This window comes from Protopterus annectens, chromosome 8.part0 (genome assembly GCF_019279795.1).
Source record: "Protopterus annectens isolate FY-2018-M chromosome 8.part0, PAN1.0, whole genome shotgun sequence".
Taxonomy (NCBI): Eukaryota; Metazoa; Chordata; order Ceratodontiformes; family Protopteridae; genus Protopterus; species Protopterus annectens.
Window position 1 is genome coordinate 1,242,401,478 of NC_056741.1, and position 22,920 is coordinate 1,242,424,397.

Sequence of the window (22,920 nt, forward strand, 5' to 3'; positions counted from 1 at the left end):
AAGCATCTTCTGTGCGGAGACATGCGTGAATGGGCGTACCTTCATTGAAGGTTGTGCGTCAGAGCTGGCAACTCGGTACGTAAAAATCTACTGCCAATCATTAGCAGATCGGAGTTCCACTGTGGCGACCCCTAACCGGGAAAAGCCGAAAGACACAACATTACTGCTGATTTGAATATGAAGAAAATGTTAATTTCTTATGCTATTGATGATTTAAAGTTTTTTTATTAATATCTTGCAAAGATCACACCAACAATTCATACTGTGTACATTTGTGAATGGTATATATTTCAAGAATTTATGTCTCAATGTGCCGCTTAAGAATCTTTACATTGCCTTTTTATTGTATATGCAAAAATATAAAGTGAAACTAAGTACTGGCATGATAAGTTAAAATTCTATGATTTGCTTAAAAATATTCATATTACACAAGATCAGTTTAATGAGATGACAGCAATAACTAGAGAGTACTTACAGCGTTTTCAATATGATTTCCAGTTTTCAGTTTAGGTCCTATCGTGATGTATTAGCATTTGTTTTTGCAATAGAAGAAATCAATCAAAGTTCACGAGTCTTACCAAATGTGACGTTAGGGTACAAGGTATATGATTCCTGCAGTTCAGAGGCTCGAGCACTGGAGGGCAACATTTGGCTATTAACAGGAAAAGCTGAGTCAGTTCCAAATTTCAGCTGCTATCAAGGTCCATCTGTTATGGGTATTGTTGGGGACTCTCCTTCAAGAATTTCTGTGGCCATGTCAAGAATTCTAGGTCTATACCTGTTTCCCCAGGTATGTAGGATGCTGTTTTATTTTTAAATTTTATGCTATAGCTCCATGAAAATTAATATACTTTAAATGCCTTTACACATCTAGAATGTGTCAAGTTCATTTCATTCCTCTTCTCTTAATAACCGTCTCACATCTGAACTGTAAGACTGTGTTAATGTTATAATTTTACTGATTGTTATACCCCTTATACTTTATTCAAGAAATACATAGCCAATGATTATGGCACATTATGGCATGGTTTGTCCCAGGGTAGGTTCAGGCTATGAAATGGTAAAAAGTTCCATCCTGCAGTTCTGGATTTACTTCCATCAATTTCCACTTAGAAACTGTGTGACTCTGAACAAGCCACTTAACTAGACAGTATCCCCAGAATGATCCTGAAAGGAGATACTTATGCATACTAAACTTCCATGTTAACAAATTAATATAGTAAATAATACTCAGAATATCAAACACTTTATTTTTGAATAGGATACACAATCCAGCTATAACATCAAAGGCATGCTGAAACAGCCGTACATTTGCACAGTGCAATCTGCATTTTCACTGTTGTAAAATTATTTTTAAGCTAGTATCTACTTTCTGTTAAAATAGAAATTGTATTAGAAATGCTAAATACAATGTTGCATTTGCTATTGCATTTTTTTCCTTCCTTCCTGCCTTCCTTCCATTCCCATTTACTAATCAACTTATCCTGATGAAAGACATGATGTTAGCAATTTGGGCAGGTTAGGGCAGGCTCTGCTATCTCCGGCAACAATCTCCAGCTCTTCCTGTGGGATTTCCAGGCATTCCCAGCTAAGCTGAAATACAAAATTCCTTCCACCATTTTCTAAAATGTTATAATACATGAAATGATTTCATATTAAGAATCATGGTAATAGAGCTGTATGATTACATTGTGTCCATTTCCTACTGATATGTATGGCAAAGGCTGTAACTTTTTTTTCTTTTTCCTTTTTTCCCCTATTTGTTCAACAATTCTACTGACAAATTGCCTCTCTTTAGGCATTGTCCAGTTAAGTGAGTTACTGAGAGTCACACAATAGGTAAATGAAAATGGGAAGAATCAAACCCTGTACCTTAGGCACAGAAAGGAACTTATTAATAGCTCAAAGCATTAGTTCTCTGCACTACCTTCTAGACATATCCTTGTCCTTCCTCCATGACAGGGACGTTGAAATGTTTCAGGTTTACATTGTGGAATGAATAATACAACTATGTTAGGAAAATATGCGTAGTATGAAGCTCCCAATTTGTTAGTTTATGTCTCCGTCAACACCCAAAGCTAATGACCATTTTGATGGAATGCTAATAATGTATCTATATACACTGATAGAAGAAATCACAACATACTAGCAAAAAGAAATCACAACATACTAGCAATGCCTGGAGAATCACATAGCATGAAGATTGTTACTGAGCTAGAAATGTCTGGTCTGCCTTATTCAATTTGTTATCACTGCAGCCTTCATCAGAACAAAAAGTTTAAAAATGGCTAGCTATATTTCTGTCAGAACTGTACTGCGAAATGTGATATCTAAGTTAGCATACCAAAACATAATCCTGTCTAAGTAACCTCTTGTCCTTAGTATGGTTATCTGGGAACAAATTTATTCATTAGACATAATCGAATGTATCTGGCAACATAATTCAGAATATCCATATGTATTTAAGGCAATCTAATAATCGGTCACTTGGTGAACCAAGGAGGAATTTGTCTCACTGACTTGTAGAAAAAAATGTTTTTCAATGAGATATTGCATTTTCAGTGGAGGTGACTGTGATGGCCAGTAATCAAGGAGCCTGCATCTTCACCAGTGACACTGGAGAGGGATGCTCACTTAGAACAAACAAAAACACAATATTTCCAGATGCAGCTTTCTGCACCAAGCACAATTTTTTCCTTAAGAGCACACAGCAAACACAATCAGTCTGGGGGCTGGGATTTTCTCTCTATCTCTAAAGGCACCCAGTAAGACTCCCCACTGATACAGATGTAGAGCTGAGCCCTCAGCCGAGTGTTTCAAGCCAAGTCTTCCACCACCCACTCTGTGAAATAAGTGCTCTGTGTCCATCCTCCAAGTAGCTGACACACACACTCTTTGAGATTTGATTTTCACACACACACACACACACACACACACACACACACACACACACACACACACACACACACACACACACACACTCACACACACCTGGGAAGGCCTGGCACAGATTTACCAGATATGCCCAGACTATAAGGTAGTTCCACTACCACCAGAACACTCCAAAGCCAGCTACTCTATGGAACTTACAAGGGTACCCAATTATACCCAGTAAAATTAATACTAATACAAATGGTAGTGATTGATCATTTGACCAATGCAGCAAGGCTTTCAGGAGCAGCCACAGTGTCACCAAAAAATATACGTACTCTCAAAAGTTAAAATATTCTCTAAAAGAATAGACAAAGTGAAAGGTTTAAATATATTTAATAATAAATAAAAGAACATTAAAGTACTAAATACCTATTTACAATAAATGCCAAAGTTTCAATCATAGGAAATATTAAAAATAACAGAGATGGCTAGATTAACACAGTTACAGAAATACAGTACTTAACTAATCTCACTATATTTTCCTGACTGATCTAAAGAATTACAATTGACTGATTATTTACTAAAGCAAGGCAAATATGAAGTGGGTGAGTGGTCTTTCTTTTTGGTCAGGTTTCAAAATCAGACTGCCCTGAGACTTCTGTCTCATCTAGTATTAAAACATAATTTCAGTGCTGGATTATAGAATGACATCACATACAGTACTTAACTAATCTCACTATATTTTCCTGACTGATCTAAAGAATTACAATTGACTGATTATTTACTAAAGCAAGGCAAAGATGAAGTGGGCATTTCATCTCTGGCTGTAATCAGAACCGTAAGATATAATCTTTATGGCCTAAACCAGATAGTTTAATTTCAGACTATTTTTCAAAGTTAGTTGGACTGAGATTAACCTCTTCTCTTTCAGTATCCTCTGTTACAATACATTCATTTCAACAGTTCCAATACAGTCTTACATACAGGTGTATTTCTTTTCTGTCCATCAGGACCTACTGTTGCTTAATTTTTAACACAAGCAGTTTTACAAATACATTTTAAACACTAACACCTGCACAAATCAGATTGATAGACAAATTACATATAATTCTTTACAAAACTCCAGCTAGCTATGCTGGCATATGCTATACATCCACTGCCTACTTCTCCTGGCATAGCTGGCAATACCTCAGATCATCACATCTCTCCTCCCTTTGAAGACTCAAGATAGATTTTCAAGTGACCCTGGAGAAACATGGCTTGAGGGACATAAGTCTGTCTGGGAACCCGTTAACCCATACTCTGTCATGAGAACCAATCGGCAGTGGCATTGCTAACCCCACTACAGTGCTGTACTGTCTTGTAATTTGTCTGCAACTCTAGGCTCCACCTTAATAACTTTGGCATTTTGCTAGGTTGGTGGCTATATGTAACCATAGATCCCCCTTAGATTCCTTCTGCCACCAAGTGCAAATACTCAGTACAAGGGCCTCCCTAGCATGGTAAGGTTTCATCATGTTAACATGGTACAATTTGTGCCCCTGCCTAGCAGGTTCATCATGTAGTTAACATCACTGACCTTCCTTATCACTTTGAAGGGTTCCTCTCAAGCTGCTTCTAGCTTATTGTGTCTGACAGAAATGAGCACCATAACCTGCTATCCCACAGCATATTTCTAGGCTTAAGCATTCCTGTCATACCAGACATTTTCTGCTGTTAAGCTCCTGCCAGGTTTTCCTGGGCCAAACCCACAAGTTCCCTAAGCCTTTTCCTGAGGTTTAGGACATATGCCACAACAGAATCCTTATGGGATTCACACTCACCCTCCCACTCATCAAGAATCAAATCTAAATGCCTCCTCACCCTATGCCAATACAGCAACTGAAAGGGTGAAAAACCTATGAATTTTTGTGGCATCTCTCTGTATGGAAACAGCAGATGGGGCAAATATTTGTCCCACTCTTGCTTAAACAGGTCTGCAAATGCCTGTAGCCTGGTCTTTTGTTTAGCATTTAACCTCTCCACAAGACCTTTAGTCTAGGGGTGGTAGGGGGTGGTCTTTAGGTGTTTTATCCTGCAGCATTCCCACAAATAAGCCAGCAGGTCTGACATGAAATTGACACGCCTGTCAGCCAGTATTTCTCTCAGGAAAACTATCCTGCTGAAAATCTCTAACAAAGCATTTGCCACCTTCTCTGCATCAATGTAAGACAGAGCCACCACCCCAGGGTGTCTAGTAGCATAATCTACTAGCACCAGGATATACTTCTTCCCTGCAGATGTTAGGGTACTCAGAGGTCCCACAATATCCATAGCTTCCCTCTGTAATGTCTCCTCAATCACAGACAAATGCATCAAAGGAGCTTTGACCTTGTCTTCTGCCTTGCCTACTCTTGGCGCTGCTCACAGGTACTGCAATACTCTGTTACATCCCTTGCAATCCCAGGCCTATGAAAGTTCTGAATAATATGTATCGTAGTATGCTTTATACCCGTATGACCTGCAAAAGGAATGCCATGGGCTATGGCTAGAAGTGCCAGATGGTAGGTTATATGCACTACCAGCTGCTGTATTAACCCACACTCTAACCTTTACTCAGTGATCCACTCTCTGTACATAAACCCTTTGTTCCAGTATACAGACTCCCATTTTCCTTGAGAATTAGGTGCATCTCTAGCTACTTCCCTCAAGTCCCTTAGTGTAGGGTTTGAGAGCTGCACTTGTCTCAATTCTATCTTTTGGACCCTTCCCAGCTCCCCTTCCACAGGAAGTCTAGTATCTTCTGACAGTGGTGTATCACTGTCAGCCTGGGTACTACCACTCACCTCTACCTTTGCAGTCACTGTTCAAGAAAACATCAGTACCTACCAGCAGTTGTGGCTCACCTTTAGGCTCACTGTTATAGGGTGGCTCCCTACCTGATATAGCCACCTCACCAGCCCTGGCTTCAGGTATGGGGTCTGTCTGGGTCTCCCGCAGGCTGCCAACCCACATGCCTGTCTCCAAGGTTAACTGCATGCACACAAGGTACTGCATTATCAAAATCATTTCCTATCAAAACATCTACAGGGATATCTTCAAACATACCTACTTGCTTGCTTCCTTTTCCACCCTCCCAGTCAAGGTGAGCTCTGGCCAGAGGCATTTGGAATGGGGTCCCTCCAAAAGATCTGACTGGAGTGGACTGCCTAAGCAAGTACTGCTCATCTTTAACCACTACAGGCTTTACAATGGTTATATGAGAGGCTGTGTCTCTCTTAGTAATGGCCTGTTTTCAATCCACTAAGATAGGATATAAACTCTGGTGATAGTCTGTTACCCTGTTGTCTCCAGACAATTTACCACTGGCATACTGTTATTCCCACTTGCTGGCTTCCCCACCTTTTGTTCCCCACCTTGCCTCTGTGGACTTCTATATGCTACATGGCCCCACTGGTAACACTTAAAACATATAACCTTTGATCCTGGCCATGTATCTGAAGTAATGGCTTCCCCTGTTACTGGTGGACTCTGTTGGAGTTGTTTAGGCTGCCCACTATAGGTTTGCTTATATCCATGTGCAGTACTGGATATCCCTTCTTGTGCAGCCATGCCCTGTTTGCTTAAGTAGAGATCCCCTTTTTTCCCCAGCTCATCTGCAGAGTTACATTCCTGGCTGCCAACCAGAGTCTTATGTCCTCAGGCAAAGTGCTAAGGGCTTGTTCTCTCACCAAAAGGTCTGCCAGCCTTTCAAAAGTGGTGACATTACACCCACTCACCCACCTATGAAAACAGTGCTTAACTCCGCAGTATAATCACATACACTTTCATCTGCCCTGTGCCTATGCTCATGAAACATTTTCTGTAAGCTTCAGGTGTTAACATAAAACTTTTCAATAAACATTGCTTTACTTTATCATAGCTTAAACAATCAATATCCAACAATTTAGAAACAGGAGTCACAGCTTTACCATGGAGTAAGAGGTTCAGGAATTGTAACCAGAGCCCTTGGTCAACATTATACTGTTTACATACTCTTTCAAATATATGAATAAAACTATCAAAATTATCACCATCTGTAAAAAGTGGAAGAAATTTACTGACCTTTATTGCTTCTGGGGTTCAGTTATTCCCTTCCTTATTATCTCCAAGACCCTGATGAAGAGTCAGCATCTCCCTCTCATGTTGGCACTGTTTCTCATTTTCTTCAGCCTCCAAATGCCACAGTCTCTCTGCTGATTCTAATTCCATCTATTTCTCCTTCTCTTCAGCCTCCAAACACTGCAGCCTCTGTGATGATTCTAATTTCAAACATTTGACCTTCAGTTTAAGTCTCTTTAACTTCAGATAGATGCAATCAGAAGTTTCTGAATGCTGCAAATCTCCATCACCAGACTGGTTGTCTTCCTGGTTGCTGGTCTGAGCTGCAACTAAGGCTGAAATAATTTCCTCATTAGTCAGGCTGGCATGCACCAGTCTTTTGGCTTCCCACACCTTGGCCAACTGGTTCTTTGTCAGCTTGCCATAATCCTCTACTGACATCTTTGCCTGCTTTCCCTGACTAAGCTAAACCAACAAAAAGTAAATAAAACAGTTATGAAAACTGAACTTTGTATGTTTACCTTGTTGCTGCTGAGAATACACACACCTTTAGTGAGAACTGCCTACAGGCTACAGAATTTCATTTAAAGGACAACAAAGGGATTCTATTAAATGCTCAACTTCCGGACCTTTTTTCTCCCTATTTACTGTCTCTGCTATGAATAAACAATCATACAGCATTTAAAGTATTTTAAATCAACTGTTTCTCTCCACTTGAACATTACCTTATTGTACTGTGGTGGTTTCACTTTCAAAAAAAACTTTTATCTCACCCTAGAAAAGCTTGCTGCAGTCTCCAATTCACTGATGTCATCAAGGCCAATGAATACAGGTATTTTTTGGCCAGTTCCTTCCCCAAACTGACATCATCACCACAACCATCCAAAAACTCACCCATGCTGTGATGTCACAGCTACCTAGTCTTTCCCCTATCCATACAGAAAGTAAAGGCTAGGACAATGAAACAGTACATGAGTCAAGTCTCCTGCTGTGAGCTGTCAGTCACAGCAGGTAACAGCTCAAATTACCCTTAGCATTTTGACAGCTAGGGAAGTTAGGTGTGAAGGAGGATGGCAGATGAGTCAAAGTAGTACAATTCATGCTTCAAAAAAGATTGCAATTTAGCCATTCTAAAAAGAAGCAGCAGTAAGAATACACATTGAAAGTTTACTTTGTGGCAGTTGCACTGTTTGTGTTTTAAGTAGTCATCGAACACCATGAAATGTTACTTAAAACTAACTGACTGAAAGACAACAGTATATGCATGTAAAATCAAGGCAGTGACAGGAACTTTAGAAAGAAAGAGGCCTGTGTAATGTAATTTTTTAGAGACAAGCACTGCATTGTGGGATACTTAGAAGCAGACTAAACAATCAGAATTACTTCAAGATGCCAGACCCCATGTGGTCAGACTCAGAAATGACTTATAAAAATATTTTAAAACCTGTAAATACTTCCAGAGTGCTGTTAAAATGTAGGAAACACCAAGCCATGATGAAATAAACACATTTTTATGAGTTTATGTGGTTATCCTTTAATAGCTACACCACTGCTCACCAATATGTGACATCCCTGCTCAGGGTCAGTAATCAAGGAGCCTGAATCATCACCACTGACACTGGAGAGGAGCGTTCACTTGGAACAAAAATAGATGCACACAGTATTTCCAGATGCGGCTCTCTGCACCAAGCTTAAGTTCCCTTAAGACCACACAGGGAACACACTCAGTCGGGGGGCTGGGTTTCCCTCTCGCTCCCCAGGCCCCCAGTAAGAATCCCCAATGATACAGTTGTAGGGCTGAGTCCTCAGCTGAGTGTACCAAACCAAGTCCTCTACCACCCTCTCTGTGAAATCAATGCTCTGTGTCCCTGCTCCAAGTAGCTGACTCATGCAGTGTTTGATATTTTATTCTCACACACACACACACACACACACACACACACACACACACACACACACACACACACACACACACACACACACACACACACACACACACTCTCACACACACAACTAGGAAAGGGTGACACAGATTTACCAGCTATTCCCAGACTATAAGATAGTTCCACCACCATCAGAACAATCTAAAGCCAGCTACTATAAGGCTCTTACAAGGGTATCCAATTATACTCAGCAAAATTAATACTAATACAAATGGTAGTATTTGACAAATGCAGCAAGGCTTTCAGAAGTGGCCACAGTGTCACCAAATAAATAGAAGTACTCTTAAAGGTTAAAATATTCTCTAAAAAGACCAGCCACAATGAAAGGTTTAAATATATTTCATAAAAATAATGAAAGAACATAAAAATGCTAAATATCCATTTACAATAAACACCAGGTTTTAATCAAAAGAAATATTAAAAATAACACAAATGGAAAAATTCACAAAGTTACAGAAAAACAGTACTTAACTAATCTTACTATATTTTCCTGTCTGATCTAAAGAATTATAGTTCCCTGGTTACTTACTAAAGCAAGGCAAGATGAAGTGGATGAGTGGTCTTCCTTCTTGGTCAGGTGTGAAAAACAGACTCCCTGAAACTTTTGTCTCATCTAGTATTAAAACATCATTGCAGTGCTGGATTATAGAATGACATCAGATACATCTGGTCATCTGACTTTGGTTCCCACACTGCCCCCTTTGCTAGAATATGAACCAGAATCTAGCACTTATGTATGTGTCATAATACCCACATATAGAGCTTTGCTAAGATGTGTTATAGCATCTGGAAGCTATAAAACCATTTCAAAACTCCTACCCTTCCAGGATAGCAATAAATTCACCACTAAGGACAATACAGTAGGATTCCTAGTCCTGGTTTTCACAGACATTTCATCTCTGGCTGCAATCAGAAGTGTAAGATAGAATCTTTATTACCTAAATCAGGTAATTTAATTTCAGACTACTTTTCATAGTTAGTTGGACTGAGTTTAACCTCTTCTCTTCCAGTATCCTCTGTTACAATGTATTCATTTCAACAGTTACAATACAGTCTGACATACAGGTGTATTTATTTTCTGCCTAGCAGGACCCACTATTGGTACATTTTTAACACAAGCAGCTTCGCAAAGATATTTCCAATACAAGCACCTGTAGAAATCCGTTTGATATACACATGGCATATAATTCTTTACAAAACTCCAGCTAGCTATGCTGGCATATGTTACACATCCACTGCCCTACTTCTCCTCGAATAGCTGGCAATACCTCACATCATCACAATGAAAAAGCAGGGAATTGCTATTTTCCTGAAGTACAAAAGGTTTCAGATTTTATTATAAAATTTAGAAGAGAAGAGCATAAGTAGAGAACCTTGCTGAGTTGTTGTTTATCTGAATTAAAAATGACAAAAAAATAACTTATACATTTAAATTTATAATAAAAGCATTTTGAGTCTTCCACCATACCTTGCCCTGGAGTAAATCTTGTGAACACTAGAACTGTTGGAAGATGACCCTGTACACGTATTATATACAAATCTAGAATGGAAGACTAGTCCCCCTTCTATATGCTTTTATTAATGCAGGCTCTGACATGACTGATCTGCTTATTGTAAAAACTTCATTGACATGTACAAATACAAAACAGTTCACTTCACAGTCATTTATGGCTGTTCTGGTTTCTTCTGTCAGTGTATATGAATGCATTATTAGCATTCCATCAAAATTCTAAGCAGTGTTTCAACATTTGCCTTGCAATTCTAAATAATTCAGGTTCAAACTTAAAAAAAAATGTACCTATAAAAAGTAAACTCACTTCATCCACAGACTGCTTCTGTATGTAGCTACTCATTATAGCCACTTTATTATTATTACAGTTAGCAAAGTATGCCATAGGTGAAATGGAATCTTAGACAAAAGACCCATAGGATTCCCCATTGCTCACTAGTCAATCCATACACTTCCTCAGTACCGCTCCCCTGTTTCCTCTACATCATGGCTCTCTACCACCCAGACAGATTACTTCCTTCATGCTTTTCACTCTTTGTCTTACTTTTTAGCTCCCCCATTCTTTTATATAGCCCCATCTGGTCAAGAATCTAAAGTAATATTCCTGTAGGAAGCAACTGAAATAAACTGGAGATTTGGGGCGGGGGTGCTAGGATCCCACAAGTCATAAGGTTCTAGATGTTCTGGGTCGCATTTTAGTGTATTTTTTACAATCTTTAGATTTAATGATGGCCTGAAAAAAATCACTTATAAGAAAGAAAAGAATTTCAGTCATTTTTTTTTATTTCAATGAAAAATAATTTGCATCTAAAGCTTACTGTTCAAAGCTAACCCAATAGTAGTTTTTCAATAAACTGAGAAAACAAATGCAAAAGTATATAAATCTTACTTGGAAATCATACCTATCTCTCTAAAAGGAGAGGGCATCCTTCAGTGTACCATTCTGATTTTAGTTTGGTATGAAGGTAAAAGCACAAATGGCCAAATATATATATATATATATATATATATATATATATATATATATATATATATATATATATATATAATAGTTGAGGTTCTGGTAGAAGAAAGCAAAGCATGTTGACAAAACTCACACAAACACAGGGAGTACATACAGACTCCACACAGATACAGTAGAATCACAGCCAAAAACTCAACCAAAGAATCAAACACTCTTAGCGGCAACTGAAAGCAACACACTGCCAATGATCAGTTTCTGTCACACATATCTTGTACATACTGGCACAGATAGCCTCTTATTGAGTACAATGCTGTTGTTTAACTGTGATAGAATGGCCAACTTACTACTTTTAGATATATTGCAAACCCTCTCTTGCGGTCATTACTATTTTTGTCATAGACAATCCCTGTATTCATCGGTAAAGTCACTTTATTAACTAAGCACATCTTCCATATCTGACTGTATTAAAAATAGTTAGAGTAAAGTACTGCAGATGCCCTCACAAAAATAAATACAACTGCTGGAAAGCCAGAATAATGACTGCTTAACTGAAAAAAAATATCAACAGTGTCAATTTTTTAATGCACAGACAGTCCCTTCTCTCACAAATCAAGGTGAAAGCTGCAAAATAATTATGGACAAATAAAAAATCAGGGTCTGTTATTTGCTTTATATACTTAAAAACTTGCTAAAACAACAGGCTTTGCAATAGCATGATTATTTGAAGAACATCATAGAATGGATGTAGATATCACTGTTGTGTTATGGTTATCTCACTACAAGCCTTTTTTTCATAATATCTGAAAATGCAGTGCCTACTTAAATATATGCATCTCCTGTCTGCTTACAAGACTAATAACTTTCAAATTCATGTCATGATGTGCTGCTTCTTCATGTCACATAGACTTTGAGGATTTATATTTCCACCTTGGTTTATTTATTTGTATTTTGTTTTAGTCATAGCTCCCAGTTAATAGACACACAGATATGTATTCATTGGTAATGACTTGCACATCTGTGTATCTGGCCTGCCATAATATGTGTCCACTCTCTGTTCATTACTGAGTGACATAGCTGTCTGTCTGTTGAGCAATCCTCCTGTATGATTCAGTGTGCTTTAGTTGCCCAGACTGTAATGCATTGCATGCTTGACTTGAGGTATGTAACTGCATGCTACCATTTGATGTTGTACTGACTCAGTTTTCTGGCTTACTGCGTTCTGCTTAGTAATTTGAGATTCTTCCTTGTCTTGTTCGTCTACAGTCTTGTAAGCTGTTGTCTAGAAGGGCCTGAATGCCCAGTCTGACCTCCACAAGAGTACTGCAAAAAATGTTCTGCCATCATGTTGCATGAGTTGGTTGCATCAATGGTTACATGTAAAAATGCACCTGGGTCTTGTGCCACTGATCCCAAGATAGTGCATATACCCCCAAATAATAATTGACCAGGTATTCCTAAATATACTGGGAATAGAGGATCGATTCCTTGTGCCATCTGAGTTTAAATGCGGAATATCCCTTCATCCATCTTTTCCATAAGGCATGTGAGCTAACATTTTAGTTGGTAGTTTAGCTAAGCTGCTGTAGAGGGTCTTAGATTTCAGGATCCATAAGTCTTGCTATCAATGCTGTACATTCTTATACTGTCAAGGCTGAGATTGACATGTACTAAAATGGATGATTCCAGCTTTATCTGTAGATGTTGTTGTCGACCTGTTATATTTGGTCCATATTTCTATGCTTGCTTTCAATTTTACTAAGAGTCTTTTGCAGTTGCTCTTTAGATGAACCATAAGCACTGACCACCACAGTAGTCACATTTATATTTGCTAAAAGTACCCTGGTGAACTTGGCATCTAAAATGCTGGAGATAATTATTCCAACAGGTCATAATCCAGGAGACCTAGAAAGGAAATATGCATGGATACCAGGCACTTAACAGTGAGGAGAATAAGATAAGATCTAATTCTTCTTACTCATCAAACCAATCTAACTGGAAAACATCTAGCCTAGGCTTCACCTAGTAATGGGTGGTCCTAAATATGAATTCACTTTTCACATTGCTAGTCTAGTGCCATTGGTCAAAAAACCAGCACATATCAGCTATGAGCCTTCATGTCCCTGGTCCTTGCTTCTTGGGTCTTTAACTAGGCACCAGGTGTGGCTATTACCTGATTCCAGTCCTGTGCTAGAAAATGTTGTCTCATAGTGTCCTTTGTTATCATGTTAAAAAATATTTAGCTGGTTTAGCCTGTAACTTGACCACAACATGACATGAACTGAATGAAGCTGCCTTTTTTTCACTAATATGATATGAGCCTGACGATCTAAGAACAATTATTTGATGACACAGATATTCATTACTTTAAGAGCAGGCTCATTTTTGTAGTTGTGACCCCAAGATATATAACAAAGGACGTAGCTGGAGTGTAGCCACAGAGACTCTCTGTGCTAGTGCCATGTTTCTCAAAGGAGAATGGAATCTGTCTCTCCTTTTTCTTTACCCTTTAAGTTTGTCATATTTATAGGCACTAACCTATAACCCAAGATCAGCTATACCTTTGAGATATTACATTGTTTTACTAAATACCATTAGCAAGCCTAGAATTCCCAGTTCTTTTCTACTTCAATCATACTATCACTCCATGACTGGTGAAGTAATCAGATGTGTTTACCTTACAACATTCCCAGTCATTCTATTGAATAAGTAATATATACACAAGTAATTAAGTAATCATCCCAAGCCTAAAGCAATGCTCAACTTTGTAGTTAATTTGAACCTGCAAATAGATCTTCATTAACATAATAACACCACAAGATGATAAACATTCCCCAGTTTGCCTCCTAACCACTGCCTGTCTGTAAATGTCTATGTAAGCACAACAACAAAATAGTAAGGAAAGCCAGGGAGGCAAGTAATTCACAAACCCAATTCAGGAATGCCAGAAATGTGTCAGCAGCTGTCCCCAGTCCTATCCAACACAATATATGTACACATCAGTCAACAGGAGCCATCCCATGATACCAGTAGTACCACGTCCTGGTCAATGACCATCACCTGAGGCTGAAGACTGATTAATAAAGGTAATGACTATTTTAACTGAATGGTAATGCCTCCAATAAGAGTAATTTCCCTTCACTGACAAATGGCTAATGTGCCTGCATCAGTGTGCCATTTACCACTACTGAGTGCCTCGGAACCATTAACTGCACCTTTTCTTTGAACTAACCCCTTCACCCCAAACTATTGCTGGGTAGTCCATTAAAGGAGCTACTGACTTCTGTAAACTATGCTTAGCCCTATCTCCATAACACCCAACAATGGTTTAAGAACTTTAGTAATCAAGTGGTGTATTCTCGTGGATCATCAGTGGTGACCTACCTTTTACCCCTTTGCTTCTTGACACAACAAATCAGACCATAGTATTGTTGACAGGAAGATTAGGTCACTTGTCATTTTGAACTGCAGATAGTTTAAGAGGTATCTTTCAACATTTTTGTTACTTACGATAACATGAAACATCACTATCATGCATCACTATCATGCCTTTTTCTTGATTGTCCGCTACTTCACATGAACAGGCATCCAGAGCCAATTAACACCTGTGTACTTGCCGTGGGAATCCCTGTAAGAGTGGTGTCTTTGTGATAAACTGAATCTGAACCTTATAAACCTTCCAGTATTTCAGTCCTCTTAGCAAACCAAGTAGTTTTAAGTAAACAAAAAAAACAACTAAATCAATAGTTATATTATAGCAGTAATACTCAGGGTCTTAAAACCTATACTTTGTAATGCTGGGAACATATCTGGTTACTATTAACTCACTTAAATAATCTAGCAGTACTTCTGTGGCCAAACTTTTTAGTGCTCTGGAGTCAGTTATTAGACCATGAAGTTCAGCCAGGTGTCTTGTTTTAAATTTCAGTCAGGCAGACACACACATTTTTACTATAACCTCCTGTCTTTCTGGAAGGTCAAGCTGTGATGTGGTAATGTAGTAGGATTACAAGATGGCAGAGACCTCCTGATATACCCTGATATTTTAGAATCCAGTGTTTATTGTAGCCATGACTACTATGTATTATGTTGAGTCACTAAACTTTAATTAAAAAATTAACAAGCTTCTGCTTAACTATCCCTTTTCTTATGTGGTTCAAGGCTCCAGAGAGCACCCCTGCAATAGCAGGCTACAACTCTTAACACACTTTTTGGCCACCAAACCAGGACTGAAACAATAAAGGTGGAGGAGTGTCCATATTCACCAAGGATATTCACACCACCAGGCTAGTTACCCAACACAATGCATCTGAAATTTTCCTGGTGCAACTAACACTAGGTAAGACTGCAATCCAAATTGTAGCTTGCTACAGATCCCCCACCATGCCCCAAAATTCTCACTACACCTTTCTAAACATAGTAGAAAATATTAAGATACAACCAAACACCATAATACTGGGTAAGTTCAACTACCCTGCCATTAACTGGGAAAACTACTCATGTGCCAACACCTTTGCCCAGCGGTTCTTAGAATTCATAAATACCAATGCCCTGGATCAACTAATCCATGGTCTCTCCAGGGGCTCAACTATCCTAGACCTGGTTATTACCAACATGGGAAATTGATGATCTACACCTATAGTCACCCCCTTGTTGATCAGGTCTGACCATAAGCTAATCACCCTTGACATCCACATTCCTCCCCCAGCCCCCAGTACGGAAACCTCTTTAAAAACGTCTTCAAAGCCAACTTCATGCTACTCAAGTCAGAAGTGACAAACTTCATAACACCCATGCAGATGGGAACTGAAAGTTCGACTGTTGAATCCTTCAGTAAGGCACTGTACGAGCACGTCCACTCGTGCATAAATTGTACCATCACAAATAGAACCAAGACGCTCTACTCCAAAAAAGGAAGCCAATCTGGTGGTCCCCTGCCACAAACAAACTTTACAACGAAAGGAAGAAACTGTTGCAGAAAAGAGGAAAATCCCAGGATGCAAAAAAACTCCCTTACCAGCCTCAGTAAGAAGCTGAGATCCCTCATAAAATCCTCCAAAGCTAGTTACGAAAATAAAATTGCCAAAGATTCCAAAGACAACCACAAGGCATTCTATAGCTATGTCAAGAATATAAATGGCAATGCTCAGATCTGCTCTGAGCTACAACAGAATGGCATTAAATATACTGATCCCAAGGATATTGCCAATATCCTGGCAGATCGGTTCAGTGCCAACTTCACCCCCCTCTCACCCCCTAAAGGGCCCATCTCAATACCAAAAGATTGTCAAATTCCAGTAATAACAGCCACACAGGTAAAAAACACACTCTCCAAAGCTAAGAATACAGCATCCATGGGACCAGATGACATCCCGGGCTATGTACTACATGAACTGCAAAATTAACTGGTACCTCACCAAAGTGTCATATTTAATCAAAGCCTCACCTCAGGCTTCATGCCCACTGAGTGGCGCACAGCTACAGTTATCACACTCTACAAGGGGGGATTTACCTTGGATCCTGGGAACTACCACCCCATCAGTCTGATGAGCCTGATCTGCAAGGCCATGGAACGTATTTTCATGGAACTTATAAACAAAGACATTGGCAACCTTCAAACTCTAGACTCCAGTTTGGGTTCATGAAGGGCCGATCTTGTCTCCTGAACCTGATTGACTTCTTTGAATCAGTCTCCGGAGCTGTGGATGAGGGTAAGGCAGTCCACACAGCCTATCTGGACCTCACCAAGGCTTATGACGCCATCCCCTACTCTGGATTAATAGATAAACTTACTAAGCTAATCATTAATCTCTACATCACTCAATGGGTCACCAACTGGCTTACTGACAGAACGCACACTGTAAAAGTAGCTGACTCCAAATCCAGCTCCAGACAAGTGACAAGTGGAGTAACTCAGGTTTCAGTCCTGGGACCGCTCTTGTTTGGCATCTACATCTCCGAAGTACAGGCCAACACTAAGGGACTCTGGCTAACAAAGTTCACAGATGACTGCAAACTGGGAGCCATTATTGAATCTCTAAATGATGTGGGTATTCTACAAAAGGGCCTTACAGAAACAGATGCTTGGTGCCAGAGCCATGGGCTCAAGCTCAATGCCAAAAAATGTATAGTTATCCCTGCTGGGAAAAAACATTGCCCATGAATTACCACATAGGTGGCAGTACACTAAACACCAAAAGTGTGATAAGAGACTTAGGGACACAGGTGGACAGTGGTCTCACCTTCGATAACCACATCACCACAACAGTCAGGAAATCCTTCTATGTGGCACACCACATCACTAAGCGCTTTTCATCCAGAAAAAAGGAGGTCGTTGTCCCACTGTACTCATCCCTCATTAGACCCATTATAGAATACAACGCCCCATTTGGTATGTACCTCTCAAGACATCTGCAACAACTGGAAAGGCCACAGAAATACCTCACTAAAAGAATCACAGGCCTAAAGCAGATGCCCTATGCTGACCATCTAAAAAAACTCCAGCTATACTCTGTCACATATCGTCTACTTAGAGGCAATCTCTGCTTAACATACAAGGCCATGTCAAACCCAGAGCTGTTGGACATGCTACACTTAAAGAAATCCAAATCCTTCAGAGCCACACGCTCCAGGGATCTAAACCTTGTCATCACAATGAACAAAACATGCTGGAGAGATAGGTTCCTGACCCAGAGACCCCCCAGACTCTGCAATAGACTGCCTATACATGTCAAGCAGAGCTCCTCTTTGGCCCTCTACAAAAGGAACCTTGACAACTGGATGGGAAATAGGAAATTCACCCCAGGGATCACGTCAGTCACCTTGCTAGACAGGGGTCCAGGGAAGTAAATGTTGTGGGAAGAAATAGCCTGAGAATTGTTATGGCTAGGCTTGTATAGGCCCTAGGCCTGATAGCCTACTACCTACCTATGAATGTATGAAACTATGTGTTTATCCTAGGATTGTCATGTTTCTTTGATCTGATATGGACATTGTTATATTTTTCCAGATTAAATATATTTTTGTATTCATTAACATTTTTAAAGGTAGTATACTCTATATAGTAAGAATTCCAGTTGTGCTATAATTTATCCTTTAGAATGTGAGACTTTTAAGATATCACATTTTATAACCATAGATCTAGATGACAATGCCAGACTGTTATCATTTGTAGCACTTTTTATGTTATGTCTACACCGCTTCCTTCAAACTAATGCTCTCTATACTATTATGACACAGTTTATAAATTGCATCTAATCATATAATCATAATAGGGAAGCCAGATCTATATTGAAGGTAATAAACTATTTAAATGCATGGTTGCCATCTGTTTTAACTTTATTATGCAAAACTCATTGGGCAGGATTCACAAAGGCTTGCACGGAGTGTAAGAGACGTGTAACACTCCATGCAAGCCTCGCGATCCAGGAACAGCCCTAAAATCCGTGTAAGAGACCAGCTAAAACGTCTCTTACACAGACTGGGCGTGGACATGCTAAATACCTCACTTGCAGCTGAAAGATATGCAAATTAGGTATATTAGCGATCCACGAAGCAGAAACCAGTCCGTGTAAGAGACGTTTTAGCTGCAGAAATGTACTCAGTTGACAACTGAGTACGTTTCTGCAAATTCCACAACGGAGCCATGTCAACTCCAAATAAAGGGTGCATATGTCTCAGGCAGCATGCCAATGGCCAAATATGTGGCCATTGGCAAGGTAACCCGATGCAAAAATAATAAAAATATAATTTTTTTTTTCGACGATCGCCGATGTTTAAACCCAGCGCAGCCCCGCGCAAATGGGCTGCGCTGTATAAAACATAAAAATGAAGGTTATAAACCCACAAATGTGGGTTTCATGCAATACATGGAATGACAATGCAGGGACCAGCAGACGAAAAACAACATGGCCACTGTGTAGTGGTTGCTAAGGGGGGAAGCTGAGTCTAAGACATGTAACTAAGCATTAGTAGGCAATCTCATGTAAATGAGGGTTAGGATACTGAATCTCACAGTCACATAGCAAATGAGCACAGTCTGAGTAGTGTAAGAGATACATAAGGGGGAGGAATAGAGTAGGAGATAGGTGACATCACAGGGGGGAATGGTAGAATGAAATGCAGTTCATTGGAGGTCAGTGTAACATGACAGATGACAGACACAGATCATGGAAAGAAGTGTGCCACAAGATAAGTCATGGAAAGTCAAGAAATGGAAGGTGTACACTGTTACTTACACTAAATTTTCTTGCTGGGCGTGCATGCGCACGTGTGCGCACCACGAAGCGTGAGTAGGGCAGTGTGCGCGCGTGTAAGACAGACTGAGCATGTGGGAGCGTGTTGGGAGATGTTTAACACTGTTTGCGCTGGTGTGCGCACGTGTAGGGCAGGCTGAGCATGTAGGAGGCTGTTGGCAGACTTGTAACACAGTTTGTGTGGGTGTGCGCACGTTTTAACCCGAATAAGTAGATTCTGAATGTGTAAGCATGTGTGCACGTGTAAGCCACTGTGAGCATGTTTCTGCTAGTATGCACGTTGCTCCCCCCTGAGGAAACAGAAAGGAAAATGGAAGCAACAGAATTAGTAGGAAGCTAGCAGGGATAACTGCTGAAGCTAGCAGGTGAAAACAATTAGAAAGAGGCAATTACACAGGCAGAATAGTAGCCCAGCCCAGCACTTAAAACTCTGCAAACAGTAGTGCAGGATGTTTCTCTTAAGAGACACTGCAAGACAGGAGTAAGCTAATAGAAGTGAAAACTGAAAAAGCTTCACTCAGAGCAGAAATGTTAGGGGCTGCCATAGCTGTCATAATGAGACATAGGTGACTTGCTGAGGGTGGTGAAAATGCAGATGGTGCCAGACAACCCACAGTGAGGAGACGGAGAAGAGTGTACAGGCCCAGGGTCACCTACCACGGGTTACATGAGCTGGAGATAGTAGAGCGCTATAGAGTGGACAGAGAGCTCCTGCAGCAAATTGTTGAGCTGTGCAGACCACACCTCACACACAGAACCAACAGAGGGGAACCCATCCCAGTGGAAACCAAGGTATGTGTTGGCCTAAGAATACTAGCAACAGGCACCTTCCAGAGACCAACTGGCGATATGATGGGGATATCACAGGCATCAGCCTCCAGGGTACTGCACCAGTTCCTGGATGCCATGTCAGCACATGCCGGTGATCATGTATATTTCCCCAATGCCCATGAGGTATTGGCCAGCAATATGCGTCTCTTCCAGCAAATAGCGGAATACCCTGAGGTAGTGGGTGCAATAGACTGCACGCACATACGCATCAAAGCACCAGCCGGTGAGCGGGGTAGGGCCTACATTAACCGCAAGGGCTTCCCCTCCATCAACTGCCAGGTCATGTGTGATGCCCAGGGCATAATAATGAATGTGTGTGCTGGCTGCCCTGGGAGTTACCATGATTCCCACATCTGGCATTTGACGCAGCTGTACCAGGCATTTGCCAATGGGGACATCTCACACGAACACCTAGTGGGAGATGCAGGTTATGCACTGGAGCCGTGGCTGATGACACCCATCAGAAACGCGCACACACCTGAACAGGAACGCCATAATGAGGCACATGCACAAACACGTAATGTAATAGAGCATGTGTTTGGGCTGCTCAAGTCACGGTTCTGGTGTCTGGACACATCTGGTGGAGCCTTGCAGTACACACCAACTACATGTACCCAAATTGTCATGGTATGTGCTATGCTACATAATATGATCTTGTGAAAACAGCTGCAGCAGGACCAGCATAGGGCTGGGCCAAACAGCCCCCCACCATTGCCAAGGCCATCACAGGCAGAGCATGACTCGGAGGAGGAACAACCTGAGCCTGCCCCAGTAGGCAGAAGGAGGCATGCCCAGTATGCCCTGGCCTTGGCAAAGAGGCAACACATAGCACATACACTGGCTCAGTAGGAACCCTGGGAATGATACCCCCTCTGACTCACTCAAATAATAACATGGATGCCTAAAATGACATGACCTGCTCACAAACATGTACAGGGAAGTGTGATATGCGCATCCGACAGAGGCAGCCCTGCAGCACCACCTGAGGCATGAATGCCATGTGTTAAGTAATGTAACACCATGTACTATATGCACACCTGAGCACCCTGACTAACATCCACCCTCACCAAGCATGAAGCCACAAAATGACGATGGGATGATCAAGTGCAATAACTGACTGAAGTAATGCAGTAAGTCAAAGGGGAGCCAATGTGTTTCAGGCTGGGAAGACATGCGGAGCATGACATGATGCACCACCTGCTAAGGGTGGTGTGCACCTATCATTCCATGCCCCATGGATACTGGCAAAGGCTGTCAGTACCCACAGCATGCCCTGATTAGGTAAGTCTCAAAACACAAACCCACCTTCATAGGTTCCACAAGGGATAGGAACCTAGATGTAATGCTACCCAATGCCAGAAGTCTAAACAGCAAGATGTGTGCAGTGTAAACGCACACAGTATGGAGAATGTAGATATCAGTCCTGTAATAGAGAACTGGGTCAAGGCTCACATCAGCACCCTAACACTACCAGGTCACACCTCATACTGTGCTGTACAGCCACAAAACATGGAACAAGCTACAAAAGGAGGATGACTAGCAATAAATGTCAAGGATAACCACACCCTCATGTTGGTACCACAACAAGAAGCAGCATGGATTAGCCATGGTCAAATACTAATGGCTAAAACCGCCTCCCAGTATATAGCCTGCTGCAGACTACTGTCCTAATACCAGGAACTGCACCTGGCCTATGTTGGAATACATGAATATATCAAGCCCCCAAAACAACATTATATTGCTTGAGTGAAAATACCCAGACATACACCAGGAGCATTATACTAGCGCCAACACAGCTGGAGAAAAGTTTCCAGAATCCATAAACAAAAATGCCCAGGAACAACGTACCACTCCCACAAGAGGGGTAAGCATACTGGATGTGATAATCAGCAACATGTGTACTGGATGGCAAGATGAGAAGTGTATCCTTCACTGGTAAGACCAGACCATAGAGTAATCACACTGGATATACACATCCCGACCCCAGTCCCTGGCCAGAATACCACAGTGAAAAACATGTGTAAAGCACAGGTTGCAGCCCTCCAAACTGATGTTGAATCCACGAAAGGCCCTGTGCAAGTGCAGAATATGGGACACACCACAGAACATGTTATACAGGCATTCCATGAACACAGCCAGGAATGCTTGGAGTATGCAATCACAAATAACAACAACACACAATGCCATACACGCATGCATCTGGCATATTGGACTCCAGCCATTACCAAACCATGCAAGAGAATGAGGAAGCTACCACATGATAGAGCAAACATAAAAAGGGAAGTAATCACTGACCAGTAGTATGGCAATAACATATGTCCACACATACAATCCACTAAGTCCAGCCACAACAAGTAGAATCTGTGAATCCAGAGGCAATGTGACACCTGTCCCAAGCACACAGACAACCACAACTCCCCCCAATAAATACAAATATATGTGATAGATGCAACCATGTATCCAAAC

At 40.8% G+C, this 22,920-nt stretch overlaps 1 protein-coding gene across 1 annotated transcript in view; it reads left to right on the plus strand.

Moving 5' to 3' along the window:
* Positions 1 to 487: 487 nt before the first annotated feature.
* Positions 488 to 22,920, plus strand: part of LOC122808452 (vomeronasal type-2 receptor 26-like) — a 373,770-nt gene continuing 351,337 nt past the window's right edge. Inside the window, exon 1 of the mRNA XM_044079413.1 lies at positions 488 to 790. Coding sequence (XP_043935348.1) covers positions 488 to 790 — 303 coding nt within the window. The remainder of the gene's footprint in view (positions 791 to 22,920) is intronic.